The 23,520-nt window shown below is 35.9% G+C and overlaps 1 protein-coding gene and 1 long non-coding RNA gene across 2 annotated transcripts; both read right to left on the bottom strand.

Moving 5' to 3' along the window:
* Positions 1 to 4,594: 4,594 nt before the first annotated feature.
* LOC147543667 (1-acyl-sn-glycerol-3-phosphate acyltransferase PLS1-like) lies at positions 4,595 to 12,114 on the bottom strand. Its single transcript, XM_086635162.1, has 12 exons — positions 11,940 to 12,114; positions 10,790 to 11,182; positions 10,380 to 10,502; positions 9,678 to 9,717; positions 9,503 to 9,576; positions 9,239 to 9,298; positions 8,482 to 8,559; positions 8,234 to 8,392; positions 6,561 to 6,686; positions 5,560 to 5,652; positions 5,257 to 5,343; positions 4,595 to 5,079 (listed from the first exon to the last, which is right to left on the bottom strand). Exons 2-12 carry the CDS (start codon positions 10,868 to 10,870, stop codon positions 4,837 to 4,839), a joined length of 1,164 nt encoding a protein of 387 aa, XP_086491288.1. The 5' UTR covers positions 10,871 to 11,182; positions 11,940 to 12,114; the 3' UTR covers positions 4,595 to 4,836.
* Positions 12,115 to 17,853: 5,739 nt separating this feature from the next.
* Positions 17,854 to 20,539, bottom strand: LOC147543666 (uncharacterized). The gene is made up of 2 exons (XR_015223499.1): positions 20,347 to 20,539; positions 17,854 to 18,997 (listed from the first exon to the last, which is right to left on the bottom strand). It is a non-coding gene; the product is annotated as an uncharacterized LOC147543666 (long non-coding RNA).
* Between the last annotated feature and the right edge of the window lie 2,981 nt (positions 20,540 to 23,520).

The raw sequence follows: 23,520 nt of genomic DNA, 5'->3' as shown, positions 1-23,520 counted from the left end.
TCCTCAACATATTTCAACTTTCGCAAAGGTATGCTTAATATCATCAATTATAAACCAGTTTGGTAGAACATAAACTGGTTTATTCGACATCATTAAACCAGTTTACCCTTGCATAAGTTGTACATGTTGTTCAGGGCCGACCCCAACGTATAGTATGCCTAAAGCGACTAACAAAATCAGAGTTGTTTTAGACCAACAACCCTTGGTTGGAGTGGTAAGACGTGTAGTCTTCCATTTTAGACGTCAAGAGTTCGAGAAACGCTGACAATTCAAAAATAAAAAAGTCAATCTTATTTTTAACTTTTGGATGATTTCCTTGTTATAGAAATAGGTCGATACTATAAGGTGTATCTCCATAAAATAAAATATAGACTTCGTCTAAATTGGACTTGTTTTTGTGGTTTCTGTCGTCACATAATAAAAAATTAACAAGCAGAGAAATTGATAAGGCATAATTTTTTAATTCTGCCAACTAATTAAAAAATATATTTTTCCTAGAATTATTATAACATTCAGATGTTAATTAATTTTAATAAAATACAGAAATTGTGATTTGCGTATACAAGAATCAATTTTTTGATAATGTGCGATTTTAATCTACTTTAATCACTTAGTAACATTATGGGCTTGCAAAGCAAATGAAACAAGGCAGGAAAATTTTATAGGCAATGCCCAAACTTGTTAAAGGTAATGTATTTTCCACTTATGACTAGGTCAATAGAAGTTGACCAACTATAGTTAAAGGCAATGCTCAAATTCGAGGGTGTGTGTCGCCCACGTTTCTCTTCTTCTTCTTCTTCGGGCACAGTCGCCGGCCGGTGGCGATTTTTTTCTTTCACTTCCTTCTCTCCTCCTTTCTTCTTCTTTCTGTTTCTTCTCTCTCTACTTTTATCTCTGCACTCCCTCTAGCATCTCCGGCGAAGGGATAACCCAGACCTAGAGTGAGAGTGATGATGATTATAAGTTTTATAATAAAAAACAGGTGTGGGTGATGAAGATAATTGAGTAACAACAGGATTGGAATTAATAACAGGTAAAGGTAGAGAAATATATCCAACTATATCTTGATTAAAAAATCACCCAAGAGATACACCAATTTCTTTAAGAGAATATATAGAATTTATATGAGCATCATCAAATGCATACATTTGTTGAATTGCTTCAAGAAATCGACACCATTCACCGCAGAGAGCCACCGCTGGTGAATCATCAAGTTTGGAGCTACCACAACTCATGACCGAAAACCCTAGAAAAGAAAGTACTTATTTATAAGTAAGAGATTCAAGATAGAAAGAATTTTGGTCTGAGATCAGATTTAACGAAGAATTATAGAAGATAAGAAGTCTTGGAATTTTAGGATTTTTTTTAGTTAGAGTAAATTTTAGATTTTCCGGACTTAAAGGTCTGCTTTTCCAGCTAGAGAGGGTGGAGAGAGCAGAGATAGAAGCGGAAAGAAGAAAAAGAAAGAAGGAAGTTGAAAAAAAATTGTCCTGGCTAGCGACTGTTTGCCCTTTCATAAGAGATGGAAGAAGAAGAAAATGAGAAAGAAGAAGATTTTTTTTTTTATGGTCGTCGACCGGAGATTCGTCGACCGATAATCTCCGACTGACGACAACCTAACGACGTTAATTGTAGCGTTAGGTCAAACATTAGTTGAGGCATTGCTTCCTTTGCACACATTGCCTTTAACCATTTTAGGAATTGCCTTTATCAAGTTTGCCTTTAACAAGTTTGGACATTGCCTACAAAACCTCCCAACAAAATAAAGTGATTGGAACCCTTTATTAACTCTCTAATAAGTAATCCACTTTAATGGTGTGTGGAGATCTTCAGAGAGAATTTCGATGAACCTACTTGCAACCTTATTAAAACGATTCCCCCTCAGAGTGGGGGCTCTGATCAAATGAAATGGACTCTCACTCAATCTGGTAATTTCTCGGTGAAATCTATGTATCAACACACGCATAATCCGCAACCCCTCCCCCCCCCTTAGATCAACTGGAACTACATATGGTTTATTCGAACGATCCCTCGTATTCATCTCTTTATTTGAAAAATTTGCTCGGGAGCTCTCCTAGTCCGTCAACGCATAGGTAAATTTATAGGAAATTTTTATACTTTCTGAATTGTTCGGATATTGAATCTATTGAGCACAACCTATTGCATTATCCCTTTGCCAAAAGTATATGATTTCATTTTAATATCTTATCTACTATTATTCAGTCACTGCCAGAAGGGATTTTATGGCAGATCCCACACAAACCAGCTACACCGCAAATGACATTCACTTTATTACTATTATGTGGCATATATGGAAAGCTAGATGTGATCACTGCTTCCAACACACGATTAATACTACCAGCACAGTTATAAAACTTATAATGGCCTTTCCAAGAACGAATAAGGTTCATAAGGAAACATCGAATTCTAATGAAGCAAAATGGAAGCCCCTAATCTACCTTTTGTGAAAATAAACGTGGATGCATCTTGTACCAACATCAATACCATTATTGGCACTAGTTTGACAGTTCATAACTCTCAATCTACGTTTGTGGAAGCTAAAGTTCGTACGACTCGAGCCAGAAACAACGAAGAAAGCGAAGCAATAGCAACCCTTCAGGGTATACTGTGGGCAGAGAAACCCAATCATAAAGAAATCATAGTGGAAAGCGATAATATCAACCTGATAAAGCGTCTGAAAGATTCGAGACATCAAATCCAGTGGCAATCGATGGTCCATATGCGAAAAATCAAGAAAATAAGAAATAGACTAAGCAGCGTTAAATTCAACTACATCAATCGCAATCACGACACTTAGATGGACAAACTAAGCAGCCCTACCAGAACTTGAGGCCTTACTTTGGTCGCTTTGGCCCAGGACTGGCTTGACGTTGTTTAGTTTGAGGGATTAGTGATTCTTGGGACAAGTGTTTTGGATGGAAAAGACAACAAGACTTCATAAGCTCTATAGATAACCTGCTAGATCCAAGTTGCATGTCTACATGTATTTCACGGGACAAGTGTTTTTTTCGATTATATTATCGTTTTGTCTTTTTCTTTTTTATGAACAAGCTAAAAACCAAGAGCAAAAACAAATAGAACTATAGAAGACTTTGACCCTGCAGAGTTGATCTTGCTAGATTATGAGCAAACTAATTATGCTTTCGATGGCAATGAATGAATGTGATACTGTTGCAGAATTTCTTGTTTCTGTCATCACGACCTATGAAGTCCAATGCATGTTGGATTTTCTTTGTAGTAACTGTGAAATGATAATCTAGTTGTCTGCTTCAATTATGATGTTGTCAATACCAAGCGATTTGTCCACTTCATAGCTTCTAGAATAGCTTTGACTTCCCTTCTCTATTTCTTGCTCGAGATCTGAGAGAACGAGTATTTATTGTACTAGAATTATGTTCCTGCGTCGTTCCAACACTTACTAGTTTGGTATAAGTTTGAAATGATACATCTAAATTAATTTTTGAATGGTCACGAGGAAGAGGTATCCATCTATCTAGTGATTGAGCAACCAAATGTGTTTTGGCATGGCTCTCTTTGGTGTGATATTGGGATAGTTTAGAATTGTACAATTATATTCTGAATTACTATTTTTGTATGTTGAAACTGAGTCTTACATCGAGCCTTCCAGATGTTCCAGAGAATAATTGCATATGAATGATGTTTTTGTCTTTCAATGGTGTGTTCCATGTAGTTATCCATTCTAAGATGGATATAATGTTTTCCGAATAAGTGTTAAAATAAAACCATATACGCCGAGCATGGTCGTACGGTAATAATGCATGTTCTGTAGTTTCAATATGTGTTTCACAAATTTGTTGTCATACTACCGATTCGCTTGAAATTTATATTACTAGAAAGACTTCAAAAGAGTAAACAAGACATCATAAATTCATAATTGAGAAAACCACATTAGTAAATAGCTAGAAAAAAAAGATAATAATAGTAAGGAGCCCGGTCAATACAAGTACATAGATACACATTCTACATTCAACACATCATAGAATATGGTTATTTGATTCACATAGATATAACAAAAATTAAATGAACATATGAATGACATTAAATATTTTTGTGAAACATACAAAATATAATTTCTGATGGACCTTAGAGCTCCTGAACTTAACCAGAATTGATTTAATTTCAATATATTGCAAATCATTAGTAAATTCGATATCTGCACACAAAAAAAGGCACTTGAAATGGACTGATGGGCAAGAGCATTGCTTTTTCACAAACCATCAACAAAGTTTTATACCAATAGTGGTCGATTCGATACCTTGAGATTTAAGTATGACTACTAAAACAGAGATTGGGGCTTTCAATCCAAAGGATTGCCCGGGTCAGTACAAAATTTTCATCTTGACATAAACTCCGAAGGTGGGCTTGCGATAGGGTTCACCTACGATACCTACCAGTGAATCCTAAATAGTTTATAAAACAGCTAGTTATAGAGGTTTCTCCGCAGAAAACAAAATTGAGGTTTTCGGTCCCCTGTAGGTGTAGCATCTTCGAGATTCAAACTCTTGGACCTTTTTTCCTTGAATATCAAACCTAACCTAAACTACAAGAAGAGTAGCTAATGAATATTATATGCACTCAATCTTGTTTTCTGCCACAAAAAATCAAAGGCTACATAGAAAGATGATGAAGAAAACAAACTACTTGAGATAAATGAAAGACAAACAACACATAAGTGCCCTAAATATGTATTCATCATTTAACTTGATCCACAGAATAAACTATATCTACTGACCTCCAGACTCCGAAAAGATTACGAGGAATGCTTCAATGGGTTTTCGGATGTTCCCTGGTCAGTTACTTCTGTTTATCTTGGCTCGTTTCTGTAGACACTGACCCATTGTTTTGCCTGGATTTTGCTGCCTTGGCGGAGCTGGATCGTTCAGATTGAGAGAATACAACTAAAATGTGCATAAGAACCGTAACGACTGCCAAACCGGTTGCAGAGATTGCAATTCCTTTCCATGATGATAATAGTGAAGACCATTGGAAGAATTTTGTTGCCCCGAATATAAGAAGACAAGACCAACCCGTAACAACCTAATCGAATAAAAAAAAGACTAGAATAAGCAGACAAATCCAGACGAGTGAACTATTAGTACAGCATTTTTTTTAGAAATTTGTAGAAAATAGAGTTATATATTTTTTTTCAGGTAATTATAACAATAAGTAAAACATAAAATAAATCAATCATAATCCGTCAGAAAAGAACATTACCAATAAAGACTTTTTTGGTCGACCCGTATCTTGAAGTTGTTCATCACCAAATGTGTCATCTGCTATGTGTTTATCCAATAAAGCGTCCTGATTGTCATGGATAATAGTGAGGAGAAAAGACAATCAGTAACAAGGAAATTAAGAAGCAAAGTTTGGTCGAAAAAAATTTATAAGGTTTTATTTTAGATTAGCAAGTAGCATCTATATAAAAGTTTTGCTTTAATATAAAACATATTTATAGCTTGAATTACTGGAAGAGAAACCTAAAAGTTCAAAAAGGGGGCAAGATCACTTTTGACATGCCTTGGCGATAAATACATCTCGACACCATTGCGCAACACCTTCCTCCGTCTCCGGTAAATCTTTCATTAAATGTCGCTTGATATGAACATGTATCTGCAGAAGTAAGAAGTTTTAGTAACAGAGACAAACTCAAGCTGATTGCCACCTATTCGCTGCCTTATGCATAAATCCAGTGGTCATTACGTTCATTATAAGTTACTCAAACGTGGTGGATTTTCTATATCTTAACTTTATCCTATTCTACATCTTCAATTCAGCAAAAGTACTATCCCACAAATGATGTGACAAAATGAACACATTAATGTTTTGTACTCTCTTGTTTATTACCCTCGCCACTGAGTCAATTTCTTCAACTAGAGCATTCTGTGCTAGTGTGTGTATCTTTAAACCAAGAAAAGATGTGTGATAACTGAGAATAAATAGCATGACGACCTATTGGCCTATACACCATGGACAAATGTCTTACAGAAAATAAATCGGCCAAGGTGTGCATGTGAAACAATGAAAGTAATGTTGATTATTTGATTGTTCAGTTAGTTCAGGCTAACCTAAGGGTGGGGAGCAGAATATCTGAACAATGTTAGCTTGGTAGAATTCAATCATCTCCTTTAGTTTCATAGGGGAGCCTTAAATGCAGATTTAAAGCAAACCATTGCAAAACATTTGTCAATGGTTTGCAAACTATTTCCAAACCACTGCAAGCTGTTTGGAAACCATTGCAACTGATCGCAGACCATACAAAATAATTCCAATAAAGACTGTCTGTTTTTTAAACAAAATTCTGGGTATGCATCTAAACCCATTTAACGTTAATTAACGACCTTCATAAATGATAAACATATGGATCCTTTTTAACCAAATACAGTTTTAGATCTATCCACCGTTGAATTCTGGGCAGTCTTTTTAAGTTAGAGGGTATTTAGTAAATTACCAAATTTCCCATTTTAAAATGACCATGAACTATAAAGTTGCAAGAGAGAGCCTAGACTTGAATGACTTACCACAGAAGGTTGCCCCTTCAAGATTCTCAACATCGTAGGGGAGGGCTGATTTTTTGGTATAGCTACTGTAGCATCATAAATAGCTGGGACGAAGGAGCGCATATTACTTACTGATGCAACAAAACCCTAGAAACAAGTCAACAACAAAACCATGTCAGGCAGCACATCTTTTGTGAGAAACTCCCTAACCTCAGTGCTACTACATATTATTAATGCAGTGGTTCTTTCAAAATAAAAAGAAAAAATGCTTAATAGTGTATATACTTCACACGTGTGCCAAGTTGTTTTCAGTGGCAATAGAGACACAATCGTAACTTTGGAGTTACTTATTACTCTAAAACAACATATTAGGGGATGCTTGGCTCCAGCCTCCAAGGCTCCAACAAGAAATCTAATGGACTACTTTTTTTCTTTTTTCCTTTTTTCTCTATAAGCCCGGAGGAACAACTTTAAGCTGTCACTTTCAAGTACCTCTCATGTAGGGTAGTCCAGACTCCAGAGTCAATAAAGACAAGTGAGTAAAGAACAAAATGATGAAGCAGAAGCAGGCATAATACGAATTACTACAAATCTAATTGTGTAGGCCAAACACCAGCGGAATAAAACAAACCCAGTTCAATTTATTGAATCACGACTATAACCTTAATGACAAGGAAAATGCTTTCCCACTAAAGACCTATACAATTGAAGGTGGAACTTAGGTCAAACCCGACCCCAGTCGCCTAGTCATCCGAGTCCATGACAAGCCACTCACCCAAGTTTGGTCCATACTAATTGGATTAGAAACCTCAAACCTAATTTAACAACATAATCGAAGTGCTTGCTATACAACCATGTTTTACAGCAGTATACGTAGTCCTATCTGTTCGGCTACGTCCATTTTGTTCTGAACCTGAATAATCATCAGCCGAACAGTGGCCAACAATGTCATGTTTTTTGTAATGCAGTTAACGACCCAGGATGCGGGAGTTTGACTTTCCAGGGTGATGTTGTGTCTGTACCCAGTACTCTTCCTATTAAACCCACAGACTACTGCAGTACTGCTTTTCTTTCCATTTTGATCGGTGCCCCAGAGAACTAGTCTCATAGTTATTTGCTCTCCAGTCCGAGCTATCAACACAATCATCACTTATCTTCCACATCAACTCTACCTCAAATTATTCTACAATGAAGATTACTTTAATATGTTCATTCATTTTATTAATAAAATGTTAAATAATAAAATCATTTGTATCACCACCTCAAATATCAGACAACTATAGAAGCAAACTAGAGTAATTGGAAAACGAATTCCTTGTTTTATCAAAATGTATTCTCATAATTGAACTATTTTTTGCCACATAATTTACCTAAATGCCTTTGAAAATTTTAAGATGAAGTCATCAAACTGTTTTGGCCAGACAGTGCTTCCTAAAAAGCAACTTTGAGAGAAAAGAACCAACTACTAATGTTCTAAACTCTTATCTGAATAAAAGGACTCGTACGGAGCTAATACTTGACCATCAGAAACAAAAGGCTACCACAGCTTTAGAATGTTATTATGCATAGTCTTGTACACTTGTGAGTTTGACAAAGAAAAGGAGAAACATGCTGAAAAGCTATGAAACAAGTTAGAAATGATGAAGACAAATCACATACTAAAATTAACTGCCCCAAGGTAATGAGAATTAGACCTTTGTTCGAGGAATCAAAACATTCTTAGGCACAGGCAACCCAGCTGAAACTGCATATTCTTGAGCTGCCAAGAGTTTCGCCTGTGTAAAACGAGTCCCCTCTACAAAAAGAGCCAACCAGAAAGGGCGAGGAAAGTCCTTCAGTCGTTGAAGACCTAACTGTGGTATGAAATAGAAAGGAAAAGCCATATGAGATGCACAAGATTGACTAGTAGAACCCAAAATGTGAACTTCAAATATTATTGTACCCTCAGTGTAATTTCATCCTTGGCCCAACTTCTTTCCAAAAAGAGATATTCAGAAAACCACATCGACCAGCCAATGACCTGCACACGAGAACCACACTTATTATTTATAGAAAAGAGTTGCATGACGCAAACAGATAAATATAGCTGAACCTTTGGGCCAAAATATGAGATGACGAGACCATGTCATGTCTTGTCATGCCTACAGTGACTTCTTATGCCAGGAAGAAGGAAAAAAAATGAAAACGCACCAAATATATTAACAAACAAAAGCAAGTGACAAAGTTAACTGCGGAATAAATAAGGAGCCATGAAAATTGTTATGTACTAAATGGAAATATTAGTGATTTATATAATTGGGATTATAGAGACCGAAGCTTCAAGATCGGAACTCTCAGATGTAAGTTCAAAGGCCAAATTTACAGAGTAAAGGAAAGGTTTCCTATGTTACATCATTTTCCATCTTTCAGATTTAGTTAACACACTTCTTTCTCCAATGTTAAAACCAAATGATTTTTCAGGTTTCGTAAGTGCCTTTCTAGTAAGTTAGTAACTAGGAAGTACAAAAGAAATTAAAAGTTATTATACAAAGTGATCTGGAATATGGACTTTCATAAATCTGATAAGATGCATCTTAAAGTTGCAGGTTTACAAAACCATCATACTTTCATGCTTAACTGTAAATGTTACCTTAATATATACATAATACATGTATATGTTGGCAAAATGAGACAAATAAATGTCAGAGGGGCAAACCTACCGGAAGGAATTTCGATGACTTCTTCATGACAGCTAATGCACTCCCAAGGCAACCAGACCGCTGTGATAATCAGATTTTAAACTAGTAAGTTACGAAAAAGGAAAGGAAAATCAAACATGATATCATAGAACATTGCTATAGTACTTCAGAATTATATGGTTTCTGTAGAAACATATGGCTATAATATCTATGTAAGACGACCTAAAATTTAACAATATTAACAGGAATTATGTATGCGCAATTTACAAACATATAGATATACACCTGAGCCAAAACCCAGCCAACAAGCCAATCAATGTCACTTCTATGATTTGCTATGAGAAGTGCATGCTCTTTACCTGAAAAAGTTATTAATTTTAGATACAACACCTACATGCTTCATTCAACATATAAGGGCAAGATAACTTTTAACAACAGAAATTCTCAAAATTCCGCTTACCCATTAATTTAAAACTTTCAGCATCCATATAGAGTTTTATCTGCAACCAGAAATCTATCAGTTTCTCATGTAACATTATTAAGAATTCCAGTAAATGAAATCCCCTCCACTCTTTGTCTCACACATCTCCAGCTACTAAAGTGTATTTGTCGATGTACGAAAAACTATAATTAACTAATCAAGCAAGAAAATCAACTACATAAAAGGGATCAACAGAAAGAATGTTGGGATAGAAATAATTTCTCTGAAATCCTTGCTAAGTAAACTTGGATACTATCACACAACCAATAAGACTAAAATGTTTGAACCCACAAACTCTGCTGCATTCAGGTCAAATAAAATATAAATTTTAACCAAAAAATAAAATGATGTTATAAGATGATGCGGACTAGCCTTCTGAGCTGCTAGTGATATTGTCCCCTTTGGCACTTCTCGGCATCACCGTTTGAAAAGGCCTCACTAGAGAAGGGTGAATAACCTCTTAACAGGAGCACCAGACTCTGTCTCACCACCGATGTGTGATTGTTTACAACAAATAAAATATAAATGGCCTCAAAGAGAAATAAAATGATTCTTTCTTTTTTTAGTTTTTACATTATGGGGGGGTCTTTACTTCAACCCTTTTAGCTGGTTTTGTTGCTGCCAAGAAGAACAAACAAAATAGATGAACAATAGAAGCAATAAACAAGGAAAAAACAACACCTTAACATTTGCCCACCAATCAACCAGCCAAACAAGTTCCAACCACAACAATTCTGCAACTACCCTATTGATCTTCCTGTACATACTCTTTGAAACTGGACGAACAAGAACAAAACAAACTGCCTGAAAGTTAAAATGAAAAAAAAAAAGACAAGTCCATTAATTTTCAGCTTGAGATTTCGTATAAATCCAACAATGAAAATTTCATCAAAAGCCCAGAGACAGATTTCTAATTAAAAATCAAAATAATCTCAGAAGTCTAATTGGGAGAGAAGAGCATGCATTGAAAACGAATCTAGGTGAAAAAGTAACTTAAACCTAATTTGAATTCATAAAAAATGGACAAACAGAGCTAGTTATAGAGAGAGAGAGAGAGAGAAAAGAGTGAAGAAATGATCTGTAACACCAACCTGAATGAGATTAACAATGAGACCGGAGAGAAGGAAGAGTAAGCCTAAAGGAACCACCACTGCCGCAGCTGCGATCGCCATTGTTAAACAGACACAGCCTCCTCAACAAGGAAACTTGAGACAGATTTGAGATGTAGAGAGAGAAAGTGTGGAGATAGAAACAGATTTATTGTGGTTTCGTTTTTCGATGTTTCATGAAATTGATTAATGTGTCAGTTCTCTCTCTCTCTCTCTCTCTCTCTCTCTCTCTCTACCTCCTGATTCCTACCTTTTCACACCGGTTAAATCGCCGTAGTTTCCAATTTGCAGACGGTAAAAGATATCACGACAAACAGGTGAATTTTGAGATGGGAGATTTTATACCAGTGCCCAAAGTTGTAAAAAGGGCGAGAGCTTGCTTATAGAGGTGTACGTTGGTTCGGTATCCGGTATTTTTGTGTCATCTGTTACCGAACCACTCATGGTTTGGTTAGTGATTTTTCAAACCGTTACCAAACCGGTCAGAGTTTGGTTCGGTTACTAACCAAACCATCATAAGCGGTTTGGATATTACTGGATACCAAACCATCCATAAAACGCAATTTGTTCTCCATGAAAATCGGCGAATCGAGTTACTTTCTTCATACATTGACGTATAAAATCAAGACAACAATCCTGAAAAATCTGGAGAAACAATCAAACTAACATAATGCATCGAAAAAACATTTGAAACACGAAAGACATGTGCAGGTCCCCCACCGAAATATTATATAGTACTAGTAACATTGATAATACATGAATTGTTTTAATCTAATACTAGCTAGTAACATTATATTGTAGTAGTGTTGTTGTTTTGTATGGGTAGTAGTTATTCTTATTTATAGCAACTTGATGAAAGATATGTATTTGTATGAAATTATAGAGATATGATAGATGTATTTTAGAAAAAATTATGTAAATATATAATTATATGTATTAATTGAACTTGACTGGTTCGGTTTGGTTTTAATGGTTCCTAAAAAGTGCATCCACTTACCGAACCAAACCAGTTGGTTTTTGGAAATCTACAACCGTACCAAACCACTCGTTGTTTGGTTTGGTTTGAAAACCGACTGGACCGGTTTGGATTGGTTTGGTTTGATTGGTTCGGTCTATTTTTGCACACCCCTACTTGCTTACTCCATTCCTAAAATGGTTAAGGCAATGTGTGTATATTAGAGCATCTCCGGTGCCATAATTTTCAAAATTATGGCATGCGCCCGGCCCTCTAGTGCGGGTCGGCAGGGGCGGAGGCCCTAGCCGACGCTTCAATGGCCCCTAACATTAGGGGCGACTGAAGTTGTCCCCTCAAGGAATCAAAAGTCGAAAAATTTCGGTCGAAATGACTGAAATTTTTCTGTTTTTCAGATCATCGAAACAAAAATACACTTACAAACTTTTCGTGTAAGATTTCGACCGAAATCTCACGAAATTTCGCTTTCTTCATCGTTTTCTTCTTGATTTCTTCATCAAACCTTCTTGATTTCTTCTTCATAGCTTCATGTTTCAGATTTTATGGGTGGATTTAGGGTGAAGAAGAAGAAAAGAAAGAGATTAGGGTTTCCTAGAAGAAGAAGAAGGAGAGAGACGCGCGACTGTTGGAAGAAAGGTTAGGGTTTTGGGTTTTTAGGTTATAAAGTTAAAAGCACCCCTTAAAAGTTATCTGGCACCCGTTCCTTCACTGTCCCAATGTCTTGAAGGGGTGCCAGAAACTATTTTTAGGGGCGCCTTAAAGAACCTGATGTATACTTACAATCATCTTGTTACTTAACCCCTAAACAATTTCTTAAGTGCATATATAGCCCCTCAATCTAACAGGATAGGTTAAAAACAATTAGATTTGCCCCTAAACTAACTACTTTAATGCAGATTAGCCCCTAAAGTAAGTGGTTTAGGGTTATTAGAGGTGAATAATTTAATTTAGCCCCTAAATGATCTCAATTTACCCCCTAAACTAACTATTTTATTGCAAATTAGCCCCTAACATAAGTGTTTTAGGGTTATTAGAGGTGAATAATTACATTTAGCCTCTAAATTAACTACTTTAATGCATATTAGGCTTCTAAGATACTAACCTTTCATATTAAAGAGACATTAATAAGGATACTAACATTTCCACAAATTTGTAAAGTTTCTACATAGACCGAAACGTTTCCACGAAACGTTTCCACTTTTGGACTCATCGAAGTTTCCACCGAAACCGAAGTTTCATTCCTTGGTCCCCACTGGACCCAACGGTCACATTGGGGACACTCCCATTCCTTTCAATCTCACACTCTCTTCATCCTCTCAATTTCCTTTCATCTCTCTTGATTCTCTCCATTTCATTTATATCTCTCTTTTAATTTCTATCCCTCTTTCTTTCAAATTTTTTTCATCTTTTCATTTATTCTCTTATGGATCCATTAAACATCAACAAATTCGACAACCAAAGTTATATGGAAATGTTGTCCCCTAATTCTACTTACCCGTGGGCTCAATTAGGGGTTGATGATTATGAAGTATGTGATGATTATTCGGTGCAAGAAGGGACAACTTCAACAAAGATAACTAGACGGGAACCGTATAAACCAGATGAAGATATTTTACTTGCTAATTGTTATTTGAAAATCACATTTGATGCGGTTGTCGGAAATAGTCAAAAATATAAAGTATTTTGGCAAAAAATATCGGATGAAATTTCAACGCACTTAGAAGTTGTAAATCTCGTTTCAGTGAGATAAGCTCGGAATGTCAAAGTTTTATATCTACTTTGATGATAATAAATAAAGTTCCAAAAAGCGGGAAAAACGATTATGACTGGGTAATTGTTTCGATCTTTTTAATTTCTTTTTTTCTATCTTTTCACTTCATAACATATACTTAATATATATTTTATTTATTTCAGTTACAAAATTTTGATGACACACAACAAGTGGACGGCAGACATGCCAGGAGAGTCAACATCCGGCAAAAGAGACTCTAATACCAATCAATCGGAGGAAAGACCAATTGGCCGTAAACAAGCCAAAGCAAATGCAAGAGTTGGTGAACCATCCACACATTCTATTGCTTCAAAAACTCAGAATGAGGGATATTGGGAAAAAAGAGATGAAGAATCCCAACAGAGATCAACAACTTTGACGAAAGTTGTACGGGTTCAACAAGAGACCCTACGGATGCAACAAGATTTTCTACAAGCAGATAAGGAACACAAGAACCGACAATATGGGATCGACTTAATGAAGATTGATATTAGGTTTCTCGACGAACATGCCGCACGAATACTTATAGCACCGCGAGAAGCTTGGTTCAACGGTCTACCACGAGACTCAAGAAACCCCTTCTAGTTATTTTTAATTAATTTTTCTATTGTTATTTAGTCGTATTTAAGTAGTTTTAAATTTTTAATCAATTATTAGTTGTAATCAATGTTTTTTAAATTGAATTTTATTAAGTAAATTGGGAAATTCAAACTTTCGGACTCAAGAGAGGCTGGGGTTGGAGCTGAATTTTAGAGGCTGAGCTGAGGCCAAAATTTTGGGTGAAAAAGTGGTTTTTTCGGCCTAAGACAGACTGGGGTTGGAGTTGCTCTTGGGCTCCAAATCAAAGTCATGATATCGCTCTTATGGGTGGTTTAACAAACTATGTGTCAATTACAAAAACTACTTTTTTGTTAGGTACACTTTCTCTTAATGCCTCAATCAATGTTAAACCTAATGTATTATTGACGCCTTTAAGTCGTCAGGGGTGACCATCACAAATGAAAAAAAAAATCTTTCTTTTTCTTCCTTTTTCTCACTTCTTTCGGCAAAAGTCGTCGGTCGGACCATAATTTGTTTCCTTCTTCTTTTCTCTTATCTTTTCTCTCTGTAAACTTTCTGGTGATGGGGAGCCCTTTCACCGGAGAGTTTAAAGAGGGTGGAGAGGGAGAAAAGATAAGAGGAAAAGAAAAAGAAGAATTAATGTTGTTGATTAAATTTGTCGGTTGAACTCTGGTGGTCGATTTTTTGCCAGAAGAAGTGGAAAGACGATGTGGATGACAACACCTTCAAATTTAGGCATATACTCGGTCAACTTGTTTTGACCAAATTTTGGGTAAAAAAACACATTGCCTTTAACATGTTTGGGCATTGCCTCTAAAACTTCCCTTTTGAGATAACTCCTTGTATTTTCTAAATAAAAATTACAAGTCCAATGTAGGTGAGGAGTCTTTCAAATTCAAATTCCGGAGCCTAAAGCCTTCGGGTTAGGCTCCCTGTGGGGATGGGAGGCCCACCCTCCCGGGTTCCGACTTGGTAGCCCGGGCTAAAGGGCTCCCAGCCCCAAAGTGTGACTCCCCCAATGTCACATTTGGGGTGGATCCCCTACCCACCCCATTTTGTTTTGTTTTAATCTAATTTTTTTTTGTTGTTTTAAATTTTTTTTTTAATTCTTTCTCTAATTTTTGTTTTTATTTTTTTATTTTTATCCTTTTAAATTTTTCTCTTTAAATTAATATCAAATTTAAATTTTATATTTGGAACTAATAATTGATAGTTAAAAGTTGAAATCAAAATCCTTCACACGTACATCACATCACACACGTAAATAATTTGGGAGTCCGACATTGGAGTTGAAGTTCAGGTGTTCGAAAAATTCAGGGACTCCTAAAATTAAGGTGTCGTTTTGCCAACAAAAGTGGAAGGAGTTTTACTTCTGCTTGAACGTTTGCCCATCCGAATGAATCAACCGTTCCACAGAGGTAAATCTTTGCCTGCTAGGCAAGATAATAGCAAGTTACAAATTCTGTCTCGGTGGGACATGTATTTCTATTACTATGAAATTCATAAATGAAGTGGTTGATGATGGGGTTACCATTCTCCTTTTTGTAGTGAAGAATTTTGTATGTGTTTCTAAGAAAGTGAATTTGTCTATTTTTCAAGGTCTCAAAAGGGTGTGGAAACACATAAGAACTTTTGTATGAAAATTGAAAAGAAATGTAGCTCGACTTCCTTCGAAAATGGTTATTGCCAAAATTATCATATTACATTACAAATAAATTTCTGAAAATTCCTTTCTTTTCTAGAAACCACTTCATTTTTTGGTGTCAAAATAGGAGGATATGTGGTATAAAAATGGATAATTTATTCCCATTTTTTCCAACAACCCCCTAACCTATTTTTTCTCATCTGTAAATTATTCTTTGCCTTTTCTTAAGGGCGCGGCTTTGGGGAATAAAGAAAATTCTCAGGGGAATAAAGACTTTTCTTGAAACTAGTCAAATGAGATTGACTTTTTAAGTTTCTTTTTATTGCTAAGGGTCTTCTAATTTTAGAAGATGCTATAAAAAAGACTCCTCCATCTCATCACCTCTCTCCACCACTTCATCTTCTCGACACCTCATCATCTTCTCCGGCGAAAGTCGTCGGCCGGCCAATTTTCCGGCCGGCGGCCTTCAAACATAATTTTTTTATTTTCTCTCTCCTCTCTCTCTCTAATTTTTTTCTTTTCTCTCTCTAGATCTATTCTAGAGAGAGGAAAATGTTTAAAAAAATTATGTTTGAAGGTCGCCGGCCGGAAAATTGGCCGGCCGGCGACTTTCGCCGGAGAAGATGATGAGGTGTCGAGAAGATGAAGTGGCAGAGAGAACAGATGAGATGGAAGAGAATTTTCAAAATAATGTATTCTGTATTCCCCACAAAAATTTATTCCGTGAAGAATTTTCAAAAAAATCTAGATTCCCTCGAGAATTTATTCCCCGGAGAATTTTCTTTTTTCCCCAAAGCCGTGGCCTTTCTTAATCATTATCCTGCATGAATCCAAATAGACGGCTTCATTAGCCTAAATCATTATATGTGACGCCCCGTGTTCCGAATCACGGTTTGCCCGACAGTTTATAAAAGAAATTCAGTCTAATACTAACTCAAACCAGTTTCAAATATAAACCCAAGCTAAAACTCTCATCACGGGTTACAAATCAAGAACAAACACAACGAAAAATCAAATATAGTTTAAACCTTTTGAAAATATGTTCGGAAAATATATGTAACCCAAAATAGGTTTTCATAAAAATAAAAACAATTTGAATTCATTTATACGAACAATTCACAGAAGGGACTGGATTTGGACAGAGTTTCCTCTATAAATTGAACATATCAAACCTGAAAAACCTGTCAACATTCATACATATCTCACAAACTTCTAACTAACAATAGCATCAAATAAAAAGTGATAATGTGCATACTATTTACATGTGTACAATCGCAAACGAGTGAGGGAACGATCCTAACTATTCTAGATGATACATATATAATATTAATGTTGTGATTATGTTGAAAATATAATATAAATTATAATCTTACATAATGTGAACCGTCGAAGTAAACTATGTCACTCCGGGTCACCAATACCTGCAACTGAACAACAACAAATAGGAATGAGTAAACCCGAAGGTTAGCTCAGTAGGATACCTAGACATCCTACCCGCACCACACACATCAACATTTTAATATATTAATAGTTTTAAGTGTTACATATATACAGATATATATACAGAGATATTGATAGGCCCAAAATAGGTCTATTCCCCAAGTGTAGGGGTCAAGTTATAGTAAAGTTTGTAAATCGGGAAATCGTTCCAAGGGACAAGTAATTTTTATCTAAATCTTAAATTAAAACCCCTTTCATTAATTTTGATTTGTTTTAAAAAACTATTTTAAAAAGAAAACAATAAAAAGACTAAAGAAGAATGAAATCAAGGTTGGAAAGAAATCTAGGGTTCTTGATTCCACCACATAAATGGACTATCCAAAACATGCATTCAATCAATAAATTCCTTTGTTCATATATAACTCAAAATCTAACATAATAAACTATTTAGATTTCGGAAGATATTCTTTAATAACACATTTCAAAATCAAGTATTTTTAATTGATTATCATATAAAACCTATATACCTTAACAATCATTCATCATCTAATAAGCATACCTCATCTAATAACTTAACAAAAGCATGAAATATCTCACTATGAAGCATGAACATTGAAAAGACCATAAAATCTATATGAAATGACAATTAATAGGCATTGAGGCTCAATACAAGGATTCATTAATCAATAACATATTTCAAAATAAGTCCAAGTATGGGTTTCCTCTACAACCCTAGGTACAAGATTAGCTACTTATGAAATCTAAAGTAATATTCATTGAAATTCTAAAGTAAATGGAATTACAAAAGATAATGAAAAGAAATCACCAAATGAGATTTAGATCCATAGCTCCTTGTGCCTCCATGTTGATGTCCAATATTAGCTCCAAACGTTCCAAGAATATTATCCCAAACTCCAAATAATAGCTTTTTAGAAGATGAAAGAAGAGAAATTTAGAAGAGAGATAGAAGAAGAAGAGATTTATGAGGAAATTAGAAGTTTGGATGAAGAAATTAGAAGGTTAGATGTAGAGATTAGAAGTAGAAAGAAATTAGAAAGAAGATATGAAGGTGGTAGAGAAAGTAGTAGAAGAAATGAATTTAGGGTTAGAAGAGAGAATGAGAAGTGGCTTAGAAATTAGAGAAGGAATCCTTTTGAGAGGGTTTTTGAAGTCTAGAGAGAAATGAGAGAGGTAGAGATTTATTTATAGATGGGTTGGTTAGGGTTTTTTAGGAGTTAATTGGGAGAAAATGGGAGAAAGAGGGTTAAAATAGGAAGTTAGGGTTGCTTTCTACTCAAGAAATAGATAAGCATTGGCTAAAGAATCAACTAGTACAATTGGGGGCAAATCTGGAATTTTTTGTGAGAGTTGTGGTGAAAAGATGGCCACTTGTCAATTAGTTATAGGTTGAAATATGAGTGGGACAAAAAGGAGGGGCATTTCTGTAAATTCAGGGACTTAAAAGTGGGAAAAGAGGGGACCACGGTATTCTGTCCGTTTTGTGCATTCAGGACGTGCCACGTCACCACACCTCATCCCGAATGCCCGAATTGTGCCCAACAATGTCCCACTGGTCCACTTCCTTTGACTCCAACTTTGACTTTGCCTAGTTTGCTCATCCGGACTCCGAATTGACTTCCGTTTTCTCCTACGGGATCGTCTCGGAATCTATTTTTTTACCCATGCACTGATATTGGCCAAATTTACCACAATACCCTTGTGTCCAAAAGACCAAAATGCCCTTCAAGTAACTTCCTCCCGTATTTAATCACTTTTCACACATAACTCTACAAAAGACACCTAATCAAGAAAACCAACCATTTTATTATAATAAAGAATCGAAACGAACTAACTCATCTAAATTAAACGACTCTGATGGGACATTTTCATGACCCATCAGATATCAACATGCACACGAAGCAAAGCAATACAGCAAGATCATTCTTCTAGCTTACCAAGATCACGACTAAATACGCCCTCAGTCGGGGTCACCTACTATTCGGTTAGGAAGAACCGTTCGGCCTTTGTTAGTGCGTAGGCAGGCGGCGCCTTATCGAACGTTTGACTACTGCAGTGTACACATGGATCCACGTAATACTCCGGTAAGAGCTTTCGTAACTCTCCCTTCGTCATCATCGCCCATCGGGCTGGCTTGTGATCTCAATACGCATCGAATAGTAAATCTCACCCAAACAATGATACGCTTAGAATATGTCATGACTTACCCAGACGACTATAAGAGCATCGTCGTGTAGCAGAGCCATATACCCACAGCGATACAATTATCTCATCTTGAGGCGCGTCCTATCTCCGGTCAGATCTGACGCTTCCTCGCAAGGTAACTCATTGACCATTCGAAGAATACCCAAACATATGCATGAACCTATAATAGTATTAAATGATCTGATAGGCTCCCAAAGCTACAAGAATTGAGCCCTCTTAAAGGTCCCATCAACCCAAAGGAGAAGAGCGTTCTCATGTCTCAAGGTAGGGTAAACCCTGTTTAAAGCTAAGCTTTTACAAGTGTCCACTTTCAGGGAATTAGTATTTTCTTATTAGGAAAATACCCCAACTCCCATCCTCTCCGGACCCCATTCCAGGTAAACTAGAATGGTCGTTACCAAACGGCTGGCCACGCACCGAGTGTAACCCTTGACATAATTCATGGCTAATCCATAACATAAAATAAACAAGGGGACCAACCAATGCCCGTGGTAAAACACATTACACGTAACACAGATCAAGCGATTCCTCCACCACGTGTTTACAATTCACACAAAACGATCAAACAGATCAAGCGATTCCGCCTCCATGTGAATCTTGAACTATCAAATCATAAAATGAACCTAATGTTATGAATCTATAACTCAACCTATCCATTTATGTTAAAACGACAAAGTTCGGGTAACCATCTCTATTCCAATTCATTTTCAAAACTATTCCAAATATGAAATTCGAACACTAAAATAATTCGGCACCACCCCGTCTATATTTGGACACCCCGAAATAGTCTACAATCTCCTAAACATGTTTCTGAACACAAACCATTCGAAAAAATTGAATAATAATCGTCTAAATAGCTCCAAATTTTGATCCCAAATGAAATTAGTATAACTATACAGTTATCGATATAACCATCATAAATCCACCAAATTTGGATGAAATTGAAAATTCTAAACTGCTAAATATGTAGAACAAGTCGAATAGGATTACCTGGAATAAATTTCATTGAAGTCCGACCACCAGACGCGAAGAAATTGACAGAGTAAAATCAAACATCAAACCCTCAAGCACCTTAAGGCCAAAATCCATTGTCCCTCCCTTTATGTTAATCTCCCAAATGAAATTCCAACAGAGACTAGCATGTGTTAAGTGTGTATGGTGAGTGGGGTCATATCCAAAATAATTTAAAGTTCCATTAGTTAGCCGTGGGACACGTTGTAATGGCATGCAGGATACACATGAGCTTGTTTAGTTTCATTTCAACAACAATGGAGCCACGTTTCAACATATAAGGAACCATATGACATAATTTACGTTATAGTCCCTGGTCCTTATATAACACATTAACGAGTCCCGCCACATTTATATTGTTACTAATTCAACCCCCACGAGTTACTTTATGACCCCCAATTTAGCCTTTTCCTTTCTTTTTCATCCCACAAGCAACCATGAAGAAACTATATGGTCCCGCTAAGTTCGATACCAAAAAAAATTGTCAAATACGACTCGATAGCCAAACCATGTCCGATAATTTCGTGTGACCAGTCAAAATTCATAATTTTTCGAGAATTGTCCAATGAGCTATCTGAATCAATCAAAATAAGTATTTGAAACCAAATCCCAAATGAAGCCACTGGATCCGCTCGGCGTTCTAACTCGTCCGATTCTCTGACTTGAAGGTCTGGGCGCTACATTATATATCAATACAATATCAGAATTTAATTGATCAAATTGCATGTAATTAATTAGAAATTTTTTCAATCATTGAATTAACTTAAATGAAATGACAATCGTTCTATAGAATATAAAACATCATTTTTTTGTTTAATCGCACATCGGAACCAAGTAGCATGACAATTTTTATTCAAAGTAGGAATCATAATATTGTAATTGAATGAACAAATCGAAATAGAATATTCGTTGGGGGTATGACATAAATGGGCCGGAAATCTTAGAAAAAAGATCTTCAAGATCTCTTTTTTAACAATTCCTGGATATGATTAATATCAATCATATCTGAATCTTTTTTGCTACTACTCTAAATTGTATATACTATATTTGAATATATTATATGTTCCCAAAATAGCTTATGCTTATCTTGAGTCGCCCATACATTTAGGCTAAAGAAAGACTAAAACTCTTTTGAAAGCTAGTCAATGATCACCCTCCTTGGATTCACTTATATAAGCCGCGGTTAAAGTTGCAAAACTAAGAGCTTGAATACCACTTGTAAATAATCCAAGGAACATGATAGGTATAGGAACCACTAAAGGTACTAAAGAAAAAAGAACAACAACTACTAATTCATCATTTAGTAGATTGTGTATCACGTATATCCCTTAGTAATTCATAAAAAAAAAAGTAAAAAAAAAGAAAAAAAAACATGTTGATTATATCAAAACTCAGAGGCACCGATAATTATAGTTCATCATGGGTAAGGACACTATTGCCGACATAATAACTTCTATACGAAATGCACACATGGATAAAAAGAAATGGTTCGAATAGCATATACTATTATCCCCGAAAGCATTGTGAAAATACTTCTACGAGAAGGCTTTATCGAAAACGTACTAAAATTTCCAGATGGACGAGGAAGGGTATTAGTATATCTGACACATGATTTAAATATGATAATTTATCATCTAAAAAAAGGAAATGTTGAATGAATTGGTTGTAAATATGAGATTTTGTTATACCTTTTCCTTTTATATAACTGCAAATCCTTCGGATATCATTTGACAACAAACATTTTTATTGTGCCCAACAAATTGATTGTGTTCAACAACATTAGTCGATAATACCTACAATAGAGTAGAAGGAAATAATAGTAACTTGGTCCCTCTTTATCTTAAGGTTCACCTCTCACCAATGAACGATGAGCACCTATATTCACTTTATTAACATTAACGACAAGAACTATTATTGTTTCTCGCATGTCCCCGAAAATTAAGAGTGGGTGCAAATTCTCCCAATTTGTGACCCACCATACGATCTGTTATATAAATAGGAAAATGCTCTTTTCCATTATGAATAACAATTGTATGGCCGATCATTGTAGGTATAATGGTAGATGCCCGAGACCCAGTTACTATTATTTCCTTTTTCCCCCCTTCCTGTTGAGCTTTTCAATTTTTCCTAATAAATGATTAGCAACAAAAGGATTTTTTTAGTGAAGGTGTCATAGCGAATCACTCCTATCATTTTTTCTTTTGTAAAAATTAAGAAACATATTCCCAATTTTCTCTCCTATTTATTACGGCGATGAAGAATCAAACTATCACTATATTAATTCATTTTTTTTTACTTCTTCTTCCAAGCGCAGGACAGTCCTAGGGGGTTGTGGTTTTCTTTTCTGCCAATTGGGGCCCTCCCTTCACCCCCCCAGCGGGTTTTCATATTTTGGGAAGTAATTTGCCTAGTAACCTTTGAGTAATCTCGATCGAGAGGGGGAAAATAATGCTTTAAGAAAAGGGTACCTAGTACACGTTTCAAGCCTCTTATTTCCTCCCCCTCTTCCATTCTATTTATTTTTGTTTCCGAAGACAATATCTTAACAATTTTAAAGTAATATTTCATAGAGATGGAAACTACAATAAAACAGGGATGTGAAGAGGTAAATCGCCTTTTGATTATAATCGAATGAGGGAGAGAGGGAGCTAGAAACCGAGAGAGAGAGAAAGAGAAAGAAATAGCTTTGAGAAAATATTTCTCTGTGTATTACTTAATTGGTTACATGGTATTTATATTTTTACATAGCCTTATCAACTACTATAAGATTACATGAAATATACTTCAATCCTAACTAAGTTTATCACATAAAATCACAACATTAACTCACATGAAATCATAACTACCATGAGTAGTTATCCAAGTTTAGTGAGAAACCCTAGTGGTCGGTTTGCACCTCTGAGCTGGCTTCATTGCTGCTCTCGGCTGGGGTCTCGACTCGGCCTATGGTGATGGGCCTGGTGTGGATATGGGTGGTGCCCTTAATACTCCCCCTCAAGTTGGAGCAGAAACGGAAGTGATGTCCAACTTGCCAATTGTATGTTTGAAAGCATCGACTCCCAGTGGTTTGGTGAAGATATTAACGAGTT

The sequence above is a fragment of the Eschscholzia californica genome, unplaced genomic scaffold (genome assembly GCF_041429995.1).
Source record: "Eschscholzia californica isolate CP2 unplaced genomic scaffold, dmEscCali1.0.p SCAF_4, whole genome shotgun sequence".
Classification (NCBI taxonomy): domain Eukaryota; kingdom Viridiplantae; phylum Streptophyta; class Magnoliopsida; order Ranunculales; family Papaveraceae; genus Eschscholzia; species Eschscholzia californica.
Note: the sequence above shows the minus strand (reverse complement) of the source record. Positions and strands in the feature narration are given on the sequence as shown.